This window comes from Mauremys reevesii, linkage group 14, assembly GCF_016161935.1.
Source record: "Mauremys reevesii isolate NIE-2019 linkage group 14, ASM1616193v1, whole genome shotgun sequence".
Taxonomy (NCBI): Eukaryota; Metazoa; Chordata; order Testudines; family Geoemydidae; genus Mauremys; species Mauremys reevesii.
The window spans coordinates 995,281-1,016,179 of record NC_052636.1 but is presented as its reverse complement, the minus strand read 5'-3'; the positions used below and the strand labels follow the sequence as shown (position 1 = coordinate 1,016,179).

Sequence of the window (20,899 nt, the reverse complement as noted above, 5' to 3'; positions counted from 1 at the left end):
CGGGGAGTTCAGGGGTCAGGGCAGAGGGCTGGGCGTGGGGGGGATTTCAGGGGTCAGGACAGGGCGGGGTGTGTGTGGGGAGTTCAGGGGTCAGGGCAGAGGGCTGGGCGTGGGGGGGTTTAGGGGTCAGGACAGGGCTGGGTGTGGGGGGGATTTCAGGGGTCAGGGCAGAGGGCTGGGGTGCTCAGCTCGTGCGGGTGCTCCCAGCCCCCTGTCAGGGGCGGCTCATGGCAGGGGGCTGGAGGGGATATGCCCGATTCCACCCCTTTCCCCACCTCTTCTCTGCCTCCTCCCCGGAGCGGCGAGCGCGCTGCGGCTCGGCTCCCCCTCCCTTCGCAAGGGCCATTAGCTGATTGGCGCAGCGAAGGAGGAGGAGGCAGCGCAGGAAGGCAGCACGCTGGGGTAAGAAGGGAGGCGGGGGGCTTGGCTGCCGGCAGGACCAAGTTTCTGCCTCCTGCCCCCAGAGGAGAGCGCAGTGGGCGGGGGGGCTGAGTGGGGCCGGGACCCTGGCAGGTAGCAGTGCGCCATTAAAAATCGGCTCACGGGCCGCAGGTTGCCGACCCCTGGCCTAACCACTGTCACAGCAAGGATCTTGCTAGCAGCTAGAAGAAAGTATAAAAAAGGGAAAATGACATTATCACTTGGCCTCTCCCCACCTCGTATCAACACCTGGAAGATTGTCTGGAGAACGAAGACTTTGAACTAGGAGCTTGGTCCCAGGCTGGAAGGGAGCTCAGTCTGAGAGCTGGGAGCTGGGAGCTGCTGCTAACGTCTATTAGGGGGAGAGACTCTTGAGTCAAATCTTGCTTAGTCTGTTAAAGTTCGATTTAGACTCTGTTTCTATTTTCATTTCTTAGGTAATTAATGTTGGTCTCTAAGCCTGTTACTTATAGTCACTTCAAATCTGTCTGTAGTTAATAAATCTGTTTTATATTTGACCTAAACCAGTGTGGGTCTGGTTGAAGTGCCTGGGGAATCTCTCCTCAGGTTACAAAGGCTGGGGCATGTCCATGTCCCTTGGAAGAAGTGGCCAGTTAATTAATGAGCTTGCACTGTCCAAGGGAGGCGGGAGCAGTGTAAGACGGTATGTTTCTGGGGTGATTGGCCGGTGCCTCTCCGTATTTTCCAGGAGTGACTCAGGGAGCATTCATGCAATTTAGCTGGGTGCGGGGCTCCATGTGCCAAGGGCTGAGTGATCACAGGACTGGTTGAGATTTGCTGCTTGTCACTGGCACAGCACTGAGAGAGACAACCCAGGCACAATGGTCCCACAGCGCCAGGCTGTACCAGGGGGAGCCCATTGCAGGGGGTTAGGTCGGTATAACCGTTGCTCAGGGGTGTGGATTTTTCAAACCCTGAGCAATGTCGTTACACCGATATAGGACTGTAGCGTAGACCAGACCTTAGATTTTCTGTTGTGTGTTTTACGCATTTGCATCACTTCTCCTCCTCTTGTGAAAGATTAAGAAGTGTGAAAATACAAGAGGTGTTTTTTCTCATGATGCAAATATTCTCACATGCGAGACCCCTTCCACTGACACCCATGGCAGAAGATCCCGAAATAATACAATTCCGGGGGTACATGTGGGACCCTTGTTTAAAAGTTTCCTAAATTAGCATCCTCACACCTTCCTTGGGGACCCAGTGGTGAAAGACAGGCCCAGCCTCGTCTCTGGCAACGCCAAATGAGTCCGATGGTCCAGGTTCCTCAACGCTCAACATTGATGGTGAATAATGGAGCTGAAGGGTGAAATGCTGAGTGGCTGAGTTACCAGCTAAGAGACTAACAGCAGGTCTCCAATACAGGATTAAGTCAACCTAAGTTACGTGACTCCAGCTATGTGAATAACGTAACTGGAGTCGATGTACCTTAGGTCGACCTATTGCAGTGTCTACACCACGCTGGTTTGACGGGAGAAACTCTCCCATTGACTTACCTTATGCTTCTCGTTCCGGTGCAGTACCGGAGTCGACGAGAGAGCGACTGGCGGTTGTTTCAGTGGGTCTAGTGAACACCCACTAAATCGACCCCCGGTGGATCAGTCGCCGCAGCGTCGATTCACCGGTAAGTGGAGACAAGCCCTTGAAAAATAAAGGAGATGAAAAAGCCAAGAGCTGGAAAAAGCCAGCGAGAGCTGCTGCCGTGTGGTGGTTTGGGTCCGAGCACTCTCCTGAGTATTCATGCCAGTGCCCAACCTGTGCCTGAATCTAACGTCCTCACCCCCATAATATCGGGGTGCACTTCTCCTCTAGGCTAGCACAGTCATACCTATTAATGCCGGCGAGATCATTCTGGAAACCTGTTGCTCAAACCAGTTTCTGGTCGTTACGTCCATGTTCTTGTGGTTACCGCTAAGTCCCAAATGTCTTAGGGAGACACGTTCAGTTCCCCAAAATCCAAAAGGGGAACTACAAGGCCATTTATCTGTGCCAAAGGTCACAAGCCAAACTTATGCTAATTTACTTGAGCTAATGATACAAGATACAGGCCAGTGGGATCCTCACATTACAGCCAAACATAATGGAATAATAAAACAAACAGCAAACCAGTAAATAAAGGCAGGATATCATAAGGCCACCAGCAGGCCAGCCCTATGGGCTACACCAATGAAAAGGAAATTAAAAGGTGAAGTTATGGGTTAAAGAGTAAAAGACTGATTATGCCACCACCTGAATCATCTTGGAAAGTTGTCTTCATTTTTGTTTTTCTTGAGCCATTGGTCACCTTAAGCTTCCTTTACTGGGGTGAAAACTAAGCACTGGGTGTGTAATATTTCTATCCCCCTTCTTTCCAAATCCTTATCCTTGGCTAGGGTACGTTTACAGTTCTCTGACGTAGAACCCTTTACGAAACCACTCAAAATCTCAGTATGTAAGTGAGGAATGGCTTCCCAAAACATGCCCAGTGTTTCTTTAATTTGGTGGCACAGGTCCAGGCTAGGAACTCAATACAGGCCTGGATCAGAATCCCGAGCTGGAGTTTCTATTAAAAAAATAGCTATTTTTCTTAAACTATTACATTTTCAACACTGATTTCATTTGATACATATTTGTAGCAGCTACAAAGGATAAATTCAACAACAAAAAAACCACTTATTTCCTCAAGGTCTGCATCATAAAGGGCAGCATCTCCCATACCACAGGATTAGCTAGGAGAGATCTTCTGTAGGGCCTGGGTTACACATGCTTTGGGAACCAAATACATGGGCATTTTGCCTAGTTCAAAATCACTTAGGGTGGAATTCCCTCCTCAGAGCATTTGAGACAATATTGACTTAAACCAGGGGTCTCAAACATGCGGCCCGCGGAGCTCCCCAGGGCCGCCCAGAGGGGGGGGCAATTGCCGGCCCCGGGCCCAGCAGGCGGGAGCCCCCAAGGCTGCCCGGCTCTCCTCCTCCGCCCCCTCCTGGAGCCTCGGTGCCGTGGCCGAGCGCCGAGTCGCGCCCCCCGCCCCGGCCTGCGTGGGGGGGGGGGGGCGGGGCTCTGGGCTGGCGCTGCTGGTGAGGGATGGAGCTCAGGCCTCGCCGAGCGCGCGCGGGGCGCGCGGGAGCCGCCCGGGGCGGGGGCGGGGGGGGTGGCCGGCGAGCGGGAGGCCGGGGGGGCGGGCCGGGGGAAGAGAGGGGCCGGCGGGGGGGGGGGGGGGGGGCGGGGGGGCCGCGGGGGGGCCCGGCGGGGAGGGCCGGGGAAGCGGGCGGGGCCGGGGGGGGGGGGGGGGGGCAGACCGCGCGGGGGCGGGTGGGGGGGGGGGCCTGGCCGGCGGGGGGGGGCGGGACCCGCCGCCGACCGGCGCCCGCGACCCGCGCCCGCGGGACCCGTTCCCCTTCCGGGTTCCGCCCCCCGCCCCGAGACCCCCGCGGGGGGCGTCCGCGGTGGGGGGGGGCGGAGGGCCGCCGGTGGGCCCCCCCCGGGCCCCGCCCGCCCCCTGCGGCCCCGGAATCCCAGTTACCACTCCCCAGTGTCTCCCGGCCCCCTTGCTGCCCCCTCACCGCCCGAGGCCCCCGGAGGAGCTCACGCTCTCCTCCTCCTCTGCTGGCCGGCATGGTGGATTGGGGTGGGGCCAGGGGGGGGCAGGGGCGTGTCAGTGATCACGACCCGGGCCTGACTTAAACAATTGAACTCCGCTGTGATCATCGGCACTTCCTCCCGTTAGTTGGGGTTCTGCTGCTGTTCACCATTTCCCAGCGGAGATTTTAAATCACGGCTGCTGCTTTGTTAGCCTGGCCAGTGAATTGGAGAGTTCGCTCCTGTTGACAGAACTGCACTTGAACTTTCTCCACCGCGTGGTGGAGGGATGGGGGAAAACGCAGCACTGAAGTGAGAAGTCATGACTTTAGCAAATGGTATTTCATAGAATCATAGAACTTAAGATCAGAAGGGACCATTATGATCATCTAGTCTGACCTCCCGCAAGATGCAGGCCACAAAAGCTGACCCACCCACTCCTGAAATAATTCTCTCCCTTGGCTCAGCTGCTGAAGTCCCCAAATCCTGATTTAAAGACTTCAAGTAGCAGATAATCCTCCAGCAAGCGACCCCCGCCCCATGCTGCGGAGGAAGGCGAAAAACCTCCAGGGCCACTGCCAATCTACCCTGGAGAAAAATTCCTTCCCGACCCCAAATATGGCGACCAGCTGAACCCCGAGCATGCGGGCAAGACTCTCCAGCCAGACCCTCAGGAAAAAGACTTTCAATATCCCAACATTGACCCTCGGTACTAATTACCAGTGGTGGCACGTTATTGACCTATTGACTAAATCACGTTATCCTATCAAACCATTCCCTCCATAAACTTATCAAGCGTAATTTGTCTCGAAGTCTCCAATAAATCTGAGTTACATCCTGTCAAACTAAAATAATATCCACCTGGGCGACCAAAGAGCCTTCAGGAAAGAGACGGGTTGCCCCACACTCTGAGGTGCCACCTGATATACTGAACCCACCTTTTCCACCAGCCGGGCTCCCTTACGCTGTCCTGTTGAGCCAGGTAGGGACACACCCAGCTGCAGAAAGACACTGAAATCAGCCCTGCATGGGAAGGCTTCAGCTCAGGAACTGCCCGGATCCTCCAGTGCACACCCCTCTCTGGAGTGCAAACCCAACATCCTATTGTCTTGGCCTGTAGAGTGAAAGCTCCTGACATTTGATCCCTCCCTCAGTGTGGAGGGAGATATGCACAGCCTTTTACACCCCCCAGCTATGGATCCCACAAACTGGTTTTAGAGTAAACAAAAACAAGGTGATTAACTACAAACGACAGATGTGCAGTGATTATAAGGATTAGCAAACAGGTCAAAGCAGATTACCCAGCAAATGAAACAAACACACAAGCTAAGCTTAATACTAAAGAGACTGGTTACAAGTAGGAATTTCTCACCCTAAACGTTGCTTTAGGCAGATTGCAGAGTTTCTTGAAGGCAAACTGCTCTTGCTTGCACCTTAAAACTCCAGGTATTCCTTTCGCAGGCCAGACACCTTCCCAAGCCGGGGCTCAGTCCTTCTCCCCCCTGCCCCCGGGTCTTTCTTTCTTAGATGCTTCCAGCAGTCACCCTGGGCGAGGATTCAGTGAAGAATGAACACTGATTAAGCCACTTCCCAGCCTTAAATAGGTTTTACATATGGTGGGAACCCTTTGTTTTTGAGTGTGGTCCCCTCCCGCCATGGAAAAAATACTGGAAAAATATTCTATCATGGAGTCCAGTACCAGGTGTCGTGATCACATGACCCCGCCGTGTCAAAGCACCCATGAGTCAGAGATTGTTTGTGGCATCCCAGAAAAGCTTCTCAGAAAGGTGGGAGATTTGCATCTTCAAAGACCAATTGTTCTCCCTAATGGCCGATCCAGACTGACTGCATTCTGTCTGGTGGGCGTTCCCTAGCTGCAAACACTTTTCTAGTACAGATGTGTAGTCAATATTCCTAACTTTAGATACAAAAAGGATACATGCATACACAGGACAATCACATTCAGTAAATCATACTGTTTCCAATAATACCTCACGTGACCCACCTTGCATAAAATACAACTTGGATATGCTATAATTATAACAATATTTCTATGAAGAATACAGGGCATAGTGTCACACCCACCTCACAAAGAGGTAGACGACATGAAAATGAAAGAGTCAAGTGAAATTCCAGAGCCGGTTACATCTGATGAATCAGAATTAGGACAGCAGAGTCTCCCATCACAGTCTCCTCTGAGCCATTCAAACCTGCTTCACTCAGCACTGTCTCATTACTGAATTACATCACTTACAAACGCTTTAGCAATCTAACGTCTCATAATGGGAGAAAAACACCCCAAGTGGCTTTGCCAATAGATGGAAACTGGAATTCCAACTCCCCCAATCATCACACTGTGTTGGGGATCCATTTGAATTCCCCTTGCAGGTCTTTGACACTTTCATCTCCAGTCATAGTGACTCTGATTTAGGATTAAACAAAGCATCATCTCCAAGCACAGACAGCTGAGATCACTGCACCACACGACACTTTGAGAAGTGGAGCAATAGAATGTTATGGACATAAACTCTGCATGGCTCAGACGGGGAAACAGTTCTGGAGCGATGGGAAAGGAAGAAACCGCTGAGTCACCCCATCTCCTTCTGGTGTCACAGAGGCTGAAATGACCATTTTTTCCCTGCCCCTGCTTCTCTTCATTATATTTAAATACATTGTAACTGAAGAAAAGATACTCAAATGCCGTTGAGCACATTCCAGAACAATGTGAGAACAACTGAGAACGATACAATCTGTATCATTGGTGACTCTAAAAAACAACTGTACAATAAGAGGAACGGTATAAACATGATGCTTGTTTCGTAGGAGACACAAACTCCCATTACTCAGGGGACAATGGGGTGGATAGAAAGGACAATCGGGTCCACCCCAAAAAAGGGTGAGCTGCAAAAGACAAAAATGGGCAATGCGCCCAGACAAGCTGAGGGATAACACTGATGCAAACGGTTCAAACAGCTTTAAAGGTCACTACATGGGAATTAGCCAAAGTGGTAAAGAACAAATGTTGGGATGGACCTAGAGGTTTTGATGGTGTTTAGCTCCTTTGGAGATTATCCGAGTGAAGCTTTTCCCACACTCTCAAAATTCATAGGGCCGCTCCCCCTTGTGGGCTCTTTGATGTCTGATACGGCTGAGCTCTCATTGAAGCTTTTCCCACACTCACTGCATTTATAGGGTTTCTCCCGTGTGTGGATTATCTGATGTCGAGCAACATTTGAGCTCTCAGTGAAGCTTTTCCCGCACTCACTGCATTCATAGGGTCTCTCTCCTGTGTGAAGTCTCTGGTGTCTAATGAGGTGTGAGCTGCAGGTGAAGGTTTTCCCGCACTCACTGCAGTTATAGGGTCTCTCTCCTGTGTGCGTTCTCTGATGTCTAGCGAGGTACGAGGTGTGAGTGAAGGTTTTCCCGCACTCACTGCATTCATAGGGCCTCTCCCCAGTGTGAATTCTCTGATGTAGAGTGAGGTGCATGCTGCGAGTGAAGCTTTTCCCACACTCACTGCATTCATAGGGTCTCTCCCCCATGTGGAGTCTCTGATGTCGAGTGAGGTGGAAGACACAATTGAAGGTTTTCCCGCACTCAGAGCATTCATAGGGCCTCTCCTCGGTGTGGATTCTCTGATGTGTAATGATATTTGAGCAGGTACTGAAGCTTTTCCCACACTCACTGCATTCATAGGGTCTCTCTCCCGTGTGAATTCTCTGATGTGTCTTGAGGTGTGAGCGGTGAGTGAAGGTTTTCGCACACTCACTGCATTCATATGGCCTCTCCCCGGTGTGGGTTATCTGATGTTTAATAAGGCTTGAGCTGGAAATGAAGGTTTTCTCACACTCGGAGCATTCATAGGGTCTCTCTCCCGTGTGAATTCTCTGATGTGTCTTGAGGTGTGAGCGGTGAGTGAAGGTTTCCCCACACTCACCGCATTCATATGGCCTCTCCCCGGTGTGGGTTATCTGATGTTTAATAAGGCTTGAGCTGGAAAGGAAGGTCTTCCCACACTCAGAGCATTCATAAGGTCTCTCTCCCGTGTGAATTCTCTGATGTGTCTTGAGGTGTGAGCAGCGTGTGAAGGTTTTTGCACACTCGGAGCATTCATAGGGTCTCTCTCCTGTGTGAATTCTCTGATGTGTCTTGAGGTGTGAGCTGTGAATGAAGGTTTTTGCACACTCAGAGCATTCATACGGCCTCTCCCCTGTGTGGATTTTCTGATGTTTAATAAGGCTTGAGCTGGAAGGGAAGGTTTTCCCGCACTCACTGCATTCATAGGGCCTCTCCCCGGTGTGGACTCTCTGATGTGCAGTAAGTTCTGCGCTCTCAGTGAAGCTTTTCCCACGCTCACACCATTCATTGGGTTTCGCACCTGCGTGAGTTCTCTGATGTTTAATAAGGGCTGAGCCGTCACTGGAGTTTGTCCCACCCTCCGTGTATTTTTTTTCCCTCTTTCCTATCAGGATTCTCTGCTGGGTTGTGGTTTCTTTGAGGTCCTTGTGAGTTTCCTGACAGGAAATAATTTTATTAAATTTTTCCCCTGGCTGGTCTCCCTGCTCTCTCTCTGGTCTGTGCTGAATCTCACAGGCTGTTCCCTGCTCATGATTCCTTGACATGTTCCCTTTGGTTATTTTCGATAATATTCCATGTGGTGCAACTTGTGCAGCATCTTCCTGCTGAGACTTCTGCTCCTCATTCTCACTCACCATCGCGTCACCTGCTGCAATAGAGAGAGAAGCCTCAAACAGGGGTGGGAAAGGGAAGAGCAAACCAAACTAAGTGCTGGAGAGTTGTCAAAAAACAGTAACTGAATCCCCCTAACTCTTCCCCAAAAGGGGAGAGAGAGGAGGGGATCAATTCTGCCTTCCTATCAATTCCAAATGATCAGTGGGCAGGAAAGTTACTGACAGGTGTCAGTTAGGATCTGTAGGAAGCCATAAGCTATATATGCCCTGAGGATACACCACCTGCTGGGGACTCCTGAACTCAGAGAGCTCCCAAGGTCTTTGTAGGGCATCCTAGATTTTTCCATCAGGCACTTATAGATTCTGAGTTAGTTTAATGTTTCCTCACCTGTGCAGGGACCTCTCAGGATCTCTCTTTCCCCTGAACCCTGGAGGTCTGGGACCCACGGCTCTTCCCCTCGTTCCAGCTGGGAGATGACATCAGGTTTGGAAACTCGAAACCCTGCTCAGATGAAAGAAAAGAAATGAGATCAGGTGAATTCCTAAGCCTTTGTCATAAAAAAGAATTACTAATTTAACTCGGTGCTTAGTAAACCAGTGAAATCCCAGGGCCTCCTCCCCAGGTTCTGAAAGGTGCAGAACACTCTGCTTCTGAGCGATTGACCTACTCACATATATGCTGGGAACACACACAGACACTGTGACAGTCTGTAACCGTATATTCACTCTTTTGCAAAATTATGATATATTTTGTACAAAGTATGCCTTGTCAGGCATCATTTCGAGATTGAATATATGCTGAACTTTATTGTCCTGTTAAAATATGTGTAGCAACACTGTGTCTGTAAACATATGAGATTTGACTGTATGATGTTTCTGAAAAAAAACGCTAGAATTCTGCAGAACAGCCAGAGACCAGTTCCTCACAGACAGCAAAGCTGCCACCTGGTTAAATGGCCATTCTCCAGCAGGGGGAAGGTGGGAACAAGAAATTTACATTCCATCACAGGGATGGCTTGATGCCCAGATCCACGACAGACAGCCCGTCACCATGACTCAGCTGAAAAGTGAGGATGTTTCTGGCACAAAGGACTGAATAAGAAGAACAGCTGGGGAAAATGCTTCAGACTCTCTCTCCCCTTTTCTCTCTGTTCATCACAACTCCTGAAGAATTGAAATTGGGGAGGCAGGGTCCTCGCTAAAAGGAAACCCAGTTTGTCACAGCATATAGTGAGCGAAAGACATTTGCTGTGAATCTGTTTTTAGCTTAAGTTAAAAGTTAGTTGGTGTTTTATCTTTTATTTCTTTTGTAACCAAGTCTGACTTTTATGCCTCATTATTTGTAGTCACCTACAATCTTTTCTTTCTGTAGTTAATGAAGTTGTTTCATTGTTTCATATAACTAGCGTGTCTGGATTACAGTGTGTGAGAAACTCCACTTGGGATAACAAGCCTGGTGCATTCATTTTCCATTGACGAAGTGACAGACTTTGTATGACCTTGCATTGTTTAGTAACGTGCTAAAGAGTGCCGGGGGGAAAGTCTGGGACTAGCAAACTTGAAAGTGTTCTCCTGCGGTATAATTCGTGAGTGGTTGACTAGCAGCACTCAACACGGTGCGGCTGAGAGCGAATTACATGCTGCAGACAGTGTGTTAACTGGCCAGGAGTGGCTGTTCCACAGCAAAGCAGGATAAAAAGGCCATCGATGGCTATTACCCAGGCTGGGCAGGGATGGTGTCTCTAGCCTGTTTGCCAGAAGCTGGGAATGGGTGACAGGGGATGGATCACTTGATGATTCCCTGTTCTGTTCATTCCCTCTGGGGCACCTGGCATTGGCCACTGTCGGTAGACAGGATACTGGGCTAGATGGACTTTGTTCTGACCCAGTGTGGCCATTCTTATGTTCTTATCCCAGGTTGGGAACACATCTATTCAACAGTTCAGACTTTACCCTGGATAATGTCAGACACTCATTATCAAACAGGCTCCTAAGCAACAGAGAGGGTAAATCCATGTCTCAGAAAGTGAAGACTCCGGACAGAGGGCAAGTCTCCCGGGCTCTGCTTCTTGCTGACAGAGAGGTCCAGAGACAGTGCAAGAGTCCTGGGGAATCTGGGAACAGGAAGCATGGGCTGGTGGGGTTCTGTGCAGTAAGGACCAGAAAGGGGAGGATCTCAGCAACATTGGAGGTCAGGAAAGCACATACTGCGGCATTAGTGAGTGCAATGTAATGGGAGAGAGTAGGAACAACCCTGGATGTGGAGAACACTGGGAAATTAGCCACTATAATTCAGGAGCAACAGACACATTCATCTGGCCAAACAGAATGTGAAAAATAAGGATCAGGCCATGTGACTTCAGGAATGATGGATCCCAAAATCCAAGGAGCCTGCAGAGAAGACAGATTGTGCAGAGAAGTGCAGATGTGGACAATGCAATGCCAGTGGGAGATCTTTTCCCACCGACGTAGCTACTGCTGCCCCCAGGGCCTGGAGTAATTAAATTAACGGGAGAGCTCTCTGCCGTCGGCTTAGAGCATCTGTAGTGCAGCCATAGCCTTCCATGACACCGTTTAAATACAGTAGAACGTCAGAGTTATGAACACCAGAGTTATGAACTGACTGGTCAATGACACGTCATTTGGAACTGGAAGAACACAATCAGGCAGCCACAAAGACACACACGCACCCTGCCAAAAAAATAATAAATAAATACAAAAGGCAAATATAGTACTGTATTGTGTTAAACATAAACTTCTAAAAAAAAATAAAGGGGCGGTTTTAAAAAAAGATTTGACACGAAAAGGCAAGTGTTTCTGTGCTAGTTTCATTTAAATTAGGATGGTTAAAAGCAGCATTTTAGCTCGGCATAATCAAGTTTCAAAGCTGTATTAAGTCAATGTTCAGCTGTAAACATTTGAAAGAACCACCATAACATTTTGTTCAGAGTTACGAACAACCTCTCTTCCCCACGTGTTCATGACTCTGATGTTCTACTGCAGTTTATGACATTAGTGAGTTGGGTACACTGAATGGGTCAGGTCCACTGAAACCAACTCCTTCCCATTTCTTTCAGCTCTTCCTTGCATCACAACTCCCTACAGGACCTACTCCATGGTACATCTCCTTCCCCCTGCCGCCAGACATCCCAGCTCACAGGAACTCGTTACCTTAAGCCTACCCCCCACCAGCCTACCACCGACTGGCTACTCCCTGCTGTCTAGCACCCTCCCTCCCACTGCCTGGACCCTCCCAAGGACTGGTATGGATTATTTCTGTTACCGTAATGCTCATATCCCCAGCCACTGACCATCATCCCCTTGTGCTGGACGTTCTACAGACACAGACCAAACACACGGTCCCTGCCCCTTAGATTAGCTGACAATCTAAGAATGAGACAAGAGACAGATGGGGACAGACAGATGGGGGAGGTGCCGCAGTTTGTACCTGAGCCAAATGCTAATGAAAAGATTGTGAAATCGTCAAGAGAGGAAATTTACACAAAATAATAACAGCAGGATCCTGTTTCTGAGTGAGGTACATCTGGCTGTACAGAGGGGCACCCTGCATCCCCCAGCGTGGAGGCAACTGGCAGTGTGATTGGTCTCATGAACAGAAGATCTCAGCCCAGCCCGGCTGTGAAACGCTGGAAGGACTTTGCTGTAGAACATACGACAGGCTCCAGTTCTGTACGTCTAGGATCCAGACAGAGGGCTCTGATTGTACTTTGTGTGCAACTGTTTTTCCCCAATACGTCTACGTCTTATCACTTGAATCACTAGTTTGTTAAATAAACCTTTATTTGTTTTCACTCTAATCACATCTTAGACTAAGTCTACACTTTTTTTTTTTTTTTTAAATATGGAGATATACCAATCTCCTAGAACTGGAAGGGACCTTGAAAGGTCATTGAGTCCAGCCCCCTGCCTTCACTAGCAGGACCAAGCACCATCCACTACAGACTGTATAACGTCACAGCTGCACCACTCAGCCGCATCACTTGAAAGTCTCCCATCTAGCTGCTCTACGCCAACGGGAGAGCTCTCCCATCGACATCGTTCAACCCCCAACGAGCGTCTCCCGACAACATGCTGCTGTCCACACCGGTGTTTATCGGTGAAACTTATGTTGGTGTGTTTTTTTCACACCCTGACAAAAGCTTTACCAATAAAGCCTATGTCCACACCAGCACTTACGAGATATATGTTAATCAGAGGCTTAGAGCAGTGATTGGAAATGTAACTGGGAGACTGATATAGCTGTGAATCTGTGAGTATTGTGAGCGTTCAGTGGAACAGGGACAAGATTTCCCAGGGAGACACTCAGGCCTGGTCTACACTACAAACTTAGGTCGACAAAAGCCGTTAATTTGAGCTAATAATGTATGTGTCTATACGACCGAGTCTCTTCCTCAGACCTAAGTCGCCTGCAAACTCAACTTCTGTACTCCACCTCCGAGAGAGGCGCAGCACTTGATTCAACATCCACGGGTGGACATGGGGATAATGTAGACCAGTGGTCCCCAACGCGGTGCCCGTGGGCACCATTGCACCCGCGGGGGCATCTTAATGTGCCCGCATCCTGGCCCCCCCGGGAGAGCACCCGCCGAAATGCCACCGAATTTCAGCGGCATTTCGGCGGGGACGCCTCTCGCTGACGCCGCTTGTCGCCGACAAGTGATGTCATCGAGAGGCGTCGCTCCCATACTCAATGGACTGTCTAAAATCGATTTCTAAAAATCGACTTCTATAAAATCGACCTAATTTCATAGTGTAGACATAATCTTTGCATCACCTGAAGGGTAACAAACCACCACAGGAACTGGGGGATTCCCCATCTGTTCAAGTCTTTAAACACCAGGTGTCCAGCTCAGTACAGCAGTAACTGAAGGAAACTCTACAGTCTGTGTGATGCAGGAGATCAGCCTAGACGACCAAGTCATCCCTTCTGAGCTTAAAAATCTCGGAATCTGTAATAGATAAGTGCTAAAACAACGTCTGTAACAGATACGAGGAAGGACGACGAACGCGCCATCGTTTCTGTTGTGTTCACAGACGGGAATCCCAACGTTTATCCGCATGCCCCCAGCTGTGTGCACTGGGTCAGCTGCAGCTGTAACCGGAGGGTGGAGGGAGCAGTTGGAGCAGCTTGGCAGAGCTGTGACCGTGATATGCAGAGAGGTGCATGTGACCCTGAGGGGCTGAGTCTGCCCCATTTCACTTGTCAGTGTTGTAGGCTGTGTCAGTGAAGGTGCACAAGGAGGGGTTCTTGCCACGGGGACTGTCAGCGCTCTGGTGGGACACACGCTAGTGATCTGCGGGGTGTAGTGAGGGGCCAGTGAGGGCAGTGACTCCGAAGGAATCCTCACGGCGAGGGCAGGGGAGTGGGATCAGTTTGTAAGTCGGAGCAGGTTTTTGTGGAGTAGGATCAGTGTTCGAGTGGCTGGGGTTGGAAGCTTCTTTTCTTTATGCTGGACCCAAAACCCAGGTTTACCTGAGCAAACAGGAGCTATGTGACATTGTGCTAAGCCAGCGGGTCTCCAACCTTTTTACGCCCAAGTTCACTTTTTGAAATTAAGGGCAACCCAGGATCTACCCCATCCAATCCCCCGAGGCCCTGCCCCTTCCCCAAAGCCTGCCCACTCCCCCCCGCCCCTCCGTCGCTTGTTCTCCCCCACCCTCACTCACTCACTTTCACCAGGCTGGGGCAAGGGGTTGGGGTTCGGGAGGGGGTGCGGGCTCTGGGCTGAGCCTGAGGCCGGGGGGTTAGGGGTGCAGGAGGGGGTACAGGGTGCTGGCTCTGGGAGGAGGCTCAGGCTGGGGGTTGGGGTGCAGGAGGGGGTACAGGGTGCAGGAGGCGGTTCAGGGTGCTGGCTCTGGGAGGAGGCTCAGGCTGGGGGTTGGGGTGCAGGAGGGGGTACAGGGTGCTGGCTCTGAGAGGAGGCTCAGGGCTGGGGGTTGGGGTGCAGGAGGGGGTTCAGGGTGCAGGAGGGGGTTCAGGGTGCTGGCTCTGGGAGGAGGCTCAGGGCTGGGGGGTGGGGTGCAGGAGGGGTTCAGGGTGCAGAAGGGGGTACAGGGTGCTGGCTCTGGGAGGAGGCTCAGGGCTGGGGGTTGGGGTGCAGGAGGGGTTCAGGGTGCTGGCTCTGGGAGGAGGCTCAGGCTGGGGGTTGGGGTGCAGGAGGGGGTTCAGGGTGCTGGCTCTGGGAGGAGGCTCAGGCTGGGGGTTGGGGTGCAGGAGGGGTTCAGGGTGCTGGCTCTGGGAGGAGGCTCAGGCTGGGGTTGGGGTGCAGGAGGGGTTCAGGGTGCTGGCTCGGGGAGGAGGCCCCGGCTGGGGGTTGGGGTGCAGGAGGGGGTTCAGGGTGCTGGCTCTGGGAGGAGGCTGCGGGCTGGGGGTTGGGGTGCAGGAGGGGGTACAGGGTGCTGGCTCTGGGAGGAGGCTCAGGGCTGGGGGTTGGGGTGCAGGAGGGGGTACAGGGTGCAGGAGGGGGTACAGGGTGCTGGCTCTGGGAGGAGGCTCAGGGCTGGGGTGCAGGAGGTAGTTCAGGGTGCAGGAGGGGGTACAGGGTGCTGGCTCTGGGAGGAGGCTCAGGGCTGGGGGTTGGGGTGCAGGAGGGGGTACAGGGTGCTGGCTCTGGGAGGAGGCTCGGGGTTGGGGCTTGGGGTGCAGGAGGGGGTACAGGGTGCTGGCTCTGGGAGGAGGCTCAGGGCTGGGGGGGGGGGGGGAGGAGGGGTTCAGGGTGCTGGCTCTGGGAGGAGGCTCAGGCTGGGGTTGGGGTGCAGGAGGGGTTCAGGGTGCTGGCTCTGGGAGGAGGCTCAGGCTGGGGTTGGGGTGCAGGAGGGGTACAGGGTGCAGCTCTGGGAGGTGGCTCCGGGCTGGGGGTTGGGGTGTAGGAGGGGGTACAGGGTGCTGGCTCTGGGAGGAGGCTCAGGGATGGGGGTTGGGGTGCAGGAGGTGGTTCGGGGTGCAGAAGGGGGTACAGGGTGCTGGCTCTGGGAGGAGGCTCAGGGCTGGGGGTTGGGGTGCAGGAGGGGGTTCAGGGTGCTGGCTCTGGGAGGAGGCTCAGGCTGGGGGTTGGGGTGCAGGAGGGGGTACAGGGTGCTGGCTCTAGGAGGAGGCTCAGGGCTGGGGGTTGCGGGGTAGCCTCCTGCCGGGCAGCACTTACCTGCAGCAGCTCCCGGTTGGTGGTGTAGCTTGGCAGCCGCTAAGGCAGGCTCCCTGCCTACCCTGGCCCCACACTGCTCCCGGAAGGGGCTAACGTGCCCCTGGGGGGGGGGGGGGAGAGGGATGGGGGCATGTGGCTGCATGCACTGCCCCTCTCTGCAAACACCTCCCCTGCAGCTCCCATTGGCTACAGCTCCCTGTTCCCGGCCAATGGCAGCTGCAGGGGCAGTGCTTGTAGGCAGGAGCAGCGCACAGAGACCCCTACTCCCTGCCCCCTCCTCCCCCGGGCTGCGCTGGTCATGTCCAGGAGCAGCGTGGGGCCGGGGCAGGCAGGGAGCCCCACTGCACCGCCGGAGATCGCGATCGACCGGTTGGTGACCACTGTGCTAAACTGTCCATGTGCTCTTCTCCCAGAGCGTTGTGTAGCAGGGGAGGGCAGAGGGCTGGTGTGTGTGTCACTGGTATGTGGGGTGATGCTGAAACAGGGCAGAGGAGAGTTTGCAGTGTGGGGGTGACATGAACCTTAACTAGTCGCTTCCCCTTCTAAGAACCGAGGGGACGGGACTCCTTACCCAGCGAGGTCACCGTCTCATAGTTCTCCTGCATGACGTCTCTGCAGAGGGCTCTCTGAGCGGGGTCCAGCAGAGCCCCCTCTCCCCTGGTGAAATACACAGCCACCTCCTCGAAGGTCACCGGCCCCTGAAAGAGCAAGAGTCCAGCACTCAGTACCTGCTGCCCCACTATCTGTGAGGGAGAGGAGCCAATCAAATGGGAGCTCTGGATGGCTTCCCATGAACAGAGTCCCACCCCACCACGCTCAGACCATCCAGGAAACACCAGGGTGTGGGGACAAAGAGCCCCCTGTCTCTCCCAGCACATTCATCATGGGCTACTAACCACAGACTTGGCCTGTCTTGGCAGCCATCTCTCACAGAGGGCAGACACAGATGTCGAGATTCAGCACAGAATCCGCTCTGCCAGCCTTGCCTTTGGCAGACTGTCCTGCCAGGCGTTCAACAATCACATCACCAGAACACACACTAGGCGTTTAGTGGATAAAGCGGTGCTAATCTCAACTCCCCTCTCCGGCTGTGAGACGTGGGGGACCTACAGAAAACACCTGAAAAACCCCAAACGCCAGCGCCAGCACTTCCTTAGGAAGATCCTCAACAGAAAGTGGGAGGATCGCTGCACTGTCAGTGTCCTCACAGAGGCCAACATCATCAGCGCTGAGGCCCCTGGTATCCAGCACCAGCTGAGGTGGAGCGGGCACTGGGTGTGCATGGCCGATGTACGCTTACCAGGACTGCTGTACGCCCAACTCACCAAAGGAGAAAGGAAACGGGGTGGCCAAAAGAAACATTTTAAAGACACCCTCAAGATAAAGAGCAAGAAACAGGACATTGACACCACACACTGGGAGACAGCAGCCCAGGGCTGGGATAACTGGCGAAGGCTTGTCAGAGAGGGAACGTCCACTGTGGAGGAAAATCGCCTTGCCCTGGACGCAGAAAGACGCCAGAAAAGGAAAGACGACGGTCACGCAGCAATTGTGGCCCGGCCGTGTCTTCCACCACCACCTGCAGTGTCTGCCAACGAGCCTGTGGCTCAAGGATCGGATTCCTCAGTCACTGAAGGACCCTCGAAAAATAAACCCTGTGGAAGATCCTCGACCACGAGGGCTCGCCAGGGACTAGCCACCGACTGATACAGGAGATGGAGCCCCCAGCAGGGTCCAGGGAGGAAGCCCAACACCCTCCTTATTCTGAGGAGCTGGATATGAGGGAGGGGCAGCTCCCCTAAGTCTGACTGGTGGGTGCCCCCTTCATATCTCACAGCAGCCACCGGTGAGTCAGGTCAGGCTCCAGCACTGGGAGCCTGCTCAGTTTTCCCGGCCCCATCTAGGAGGGTTGTTTCCTGTTCCACAAAACGGGGGCATTTCTACCACCAAACCTCATAGATCTGTGTAATGAGGCCTTACTGAATTCTGGGAATTCCAGCCTTGTGGGAGGAGCCACTGGACCCGGGACTCAACAGAATACGAGGAACAACTAAGGAATAACAGGGCCAGGAGTGGGGGTCATCGGTTCAAAATTAGGGGTCCATGGGGGGGGGGGGGAAGACACCAAGCAGACAATCTCGGACAGCACCCACTGCTCCTCAAAGCTGTCTAGGGAGCCAGCGGATGCCGCCCAGAGGAACTCTGCCCGGATAGGTGAGATGAGAGAGGAACGGAATAGGCACCTCCTCGTCCAGCATCCTCCTGGTATTGTAGATGGCCACTTTGGCCAGCACCAGTAGAAGGTTGACGAGGAGGTCTCCCAACTTCATGGGGCCATGGACAGGTGAGTATAGGAAAAGATGTGGGGAAAGGTGCAGCCATAATTTCAAAAGGACGTTCTGGAGGAGCCGGAATAGGGGCTGCAACCTGGCGCATTCCAGACAGACGTGTCAGGGGCTCTCTCACAACGCAAAATGAACAGGGGTGGGGGTGAACCGTGCCAGGTACACACCTGTGCTCACGGCTCTGTACACAGCCACTGTAGCGAGGAGAAGTGGCCTCCCCCTGACCCAGAAGGGGAAGAACCACCCTCTCTACCCAGGTGGGCAGGGCCACACCCACCTCGCCCTTCCAAAGCGGATAGATGGGACAGGAAGTTTAAATGGCGGAGCCCCTAGCTCAGTTGGAGCTGAGACAGTGAGGGAGACACACGTCCTCCTCCTGGAGGAACCGGGGGAGCTGCCGTGGGCTACCTGTCCCGAGGAGACGGAGGGCCGCTGCTGATCCAGGTACACCCTGGGGAGAAGTGAGGAAGTGGCCCAGAGGCAGCCAACCCCAGACGGGCTCTAGTGCAGCCTGAAACCCAGTCAGCACTGTGATGCTGTATGGAATATGTCAGACACTTTATACTTTTATTAATACCAAGAAGAATGAATCGTGCCGGATATTCTGTGTAAGGTGTCAGTGGAAACGTTATGATTTGCCAAGTATGATTTCTATGATTGTATCACCTTTGCATTGTGAGTTATAGGTAGGTCTGACATACCTATCTATAACTGGGTGCCACGTTTCAGGAAACGTGTGAACAAATTGGAGAAAGCCCAGAGAGGAGTAATAAAAATGATGAAAGGTCTAGAAAACACGCCCTGTGAGGGAAGACTGAAAAGACTGGGTGTGTTTAGTCTGGAGAAGAGAAGAATAAATTGCCCAGGGAGGCTGTGGAATCTCTGTCATTGTTTAAGAGCAGGTTGGACAAACACCCGTCAGGGACGGTCTAGATAATACTGAGTCCTGCCATGAGTGCCGGGGACTGAACGAGATGACCGCTCGAGGTCCCTGCCAGTCCTAGGATTTGTATTTCAAAAGTGGCGCTGGGTTGCGGGTGGAATCCCCGCGGATGGACCACTCCGCTACTGCTAGGGCCCTGGGCTGGGACCCGGTGGAGTCCCCCTCCACCCCACCCTTGGGATGGCAGCCTCCCCACCGTAGGCCGCAGGGCCAATGTTCACCTACCGCCTGCCACAGCTAGGGCACGAGACTGCTTACCGCTCTGCCCTGCCTCAGCAACGGAGCCTTCGATTGTTGGTGCCACGTCCTGCCCGAGGCCTGGGCCCCGAAACCGTCGTCTGCTCTGCCTCTGCCCAAGGGCCCAGAGCCGACGGACTCCTGGGGGGCCCTGCTCCTGCCGGAGGATCACAACCCAGATATTGACTGGGGTCGGGACACTGACCCCTGGGCTGCTAATTCCCCTGAGACGAGGCAGGTGCTGCGGCCTCCCCCCGACCCAGACGGGGAGGGACGATGACACCACCACTACAGTCTGTTCCTAGAATCTAAGCCACTCATTAAACAGATCCCAGCAGGTTTGCCACCCCCTGGCCTCCTCCCTTTCTCCACCCTGTGTATTTCCTGCCCCGCTCCAGCCTCCAAACCAGACTGACGAAACCTTAATTTGCTGTCTCTCTCATCCAGCAGGAACCCACCAGCAACAAGGAGTAACAGTCTCAAGTTGCAGTGGGGGAGGTCCAGGTTGGATATTAGGAAACACTGTTTCACAAGGAGGGTGGTGAAGCACTGGAACGGGTTCCCTAGGGAGGTGGTGGAATCTCCTTCCTTAGAGGTTTTTAAGGGCAGGCTTGACAAAGCCCTGGCTGGGATGATTTAGTTGGGTTTGGTCCTGCTTTGAGCAGGGGGTTGCACTAGATACCTCCTGAGGTCCCTTCCAACTTTGATATTCTATGAACCCCCCAATAATCCCATGCACTGCTACAGACTAGGGACCGAATGGCTGGGCAGCAGTTCTGCAGAAAAGGACCTAGGGGTTACAGTGGACGAGAAGCTGGATATGGGTCAACAGTGTGCCCTTGTTGCCAAGAAGGCTAACGGCATTTTGGGCTGTATAAGTAGGGGCATTTCCAGCAGATCGAGGGATGTGATCATTCCCCTCTATTTGACATTGGTGAGGCCACATCTGGAGTTACTGTGTCCAGTTTTGGGCCCCTGCTACAGAAGGGATGGGGACAAATTGGAGCGATTCCAGCGGACGGCAACAAAAATGCTTAGGGGGCTGGAGCACATGACTTACGAGGAGAGGCTGAGGGAACTGTGATTGTTTAGTCTGCAGAAGAGAAGAATGAGGGGGGATTTGATAGCAGCTTTCAACTACCTGAAAGGGGGTTCCAAAGAGGATGGATCTAGACTGTTCTCAGTGGTAGAAGATGACAGAACAAGGAGCAATGGTCTCAAGTTGCAGAGGGGGAGGTCCAGGTTGGATATTAGGAAACACTAGTTCACTAGTAGGGTGGTGAAGCACTGGAATGGGTTACCTAGGGAGGTGGTGGAATCTCCACCCTTAGAGGTTTTTAAGGTCAGGCTTGACAAAGCCCTGGCTGGGATGATTTAGTTGGGAATTGGTCCTGCTTCGAGCAGGGGGTTGGACTAGATACCTCCTGAGGTCCCTTCCAACCCTAATCTTGAGTCTATGACTCCGGATTAACGCTGGTCTCAATGACACCAGAAGCACAGTTCAGAAAGGATGGGGCC

General features: G+C 52.9%; 1 protein-coding gene and 1 pseudogene across 1 annotated transcript; both read right to left on the bottom strand.

Moving 5' to 3' along the window:
• Positions 1-4,763: 4,763 nt before the first annotated feature.
• Positions 4,764-9,126, bottom strand: LOC120381436 (annotated as a pseudogene).
• A 4,267-nt stretch (positions 9,127-13,393) lies between these two features.
• Positions 13,394-18,379, bottom strand: LOC120381465 (zinc finger protein 436-like). Its single transcript, XM_039499670.1, has 3 exons — positions 18,100-18,379; positions 16,428-16,554; positions 13,394-13,663 (listed from the first exon to the last, which is right to left on the bottom strand). Exons 1-3 carry the CDS (start codon positions 18,184-18,186, stop codon positions 13,620-13,622), a joined length of 258 nt encoding a protein of 85 aa, XP_039355604.1. The 5' UTR covers positions 18,187-18,379; the 3' UTR covers positions 13,394-13,619.
• Positions 18,380-20,899: the final 2,520 nt, after the last annotated feature.

What these genes read in the sequence shown, in the direction of transcription:
- LOC120381465 (XM_039499670.1), bottom strand. Translation starts at nt 18,186, where the DNA reads ATGAAGTTGGGAGACCTCCTCGTCAACCTTCTACTGGTGCTGGCCAAA. An exon ending in GGAGGATGCTGGACGAGGAG is followed by an intron (nt 16,555 to 18,099) that starts GTGCCTATTCCG and finishes TTGCTCTTTCAG; the next exon opens with GGGCCGGTGACCTTCGAGGA. An exon ending in TGAGACGGTGACCTCGCTGG is followed by an intron (nt 13,664 to 16,427) that starts GTAAGGAGTCCC and finishes TATCTATTACAG; the next exon opens with ATTCCGAGATTTTTAAGCTC.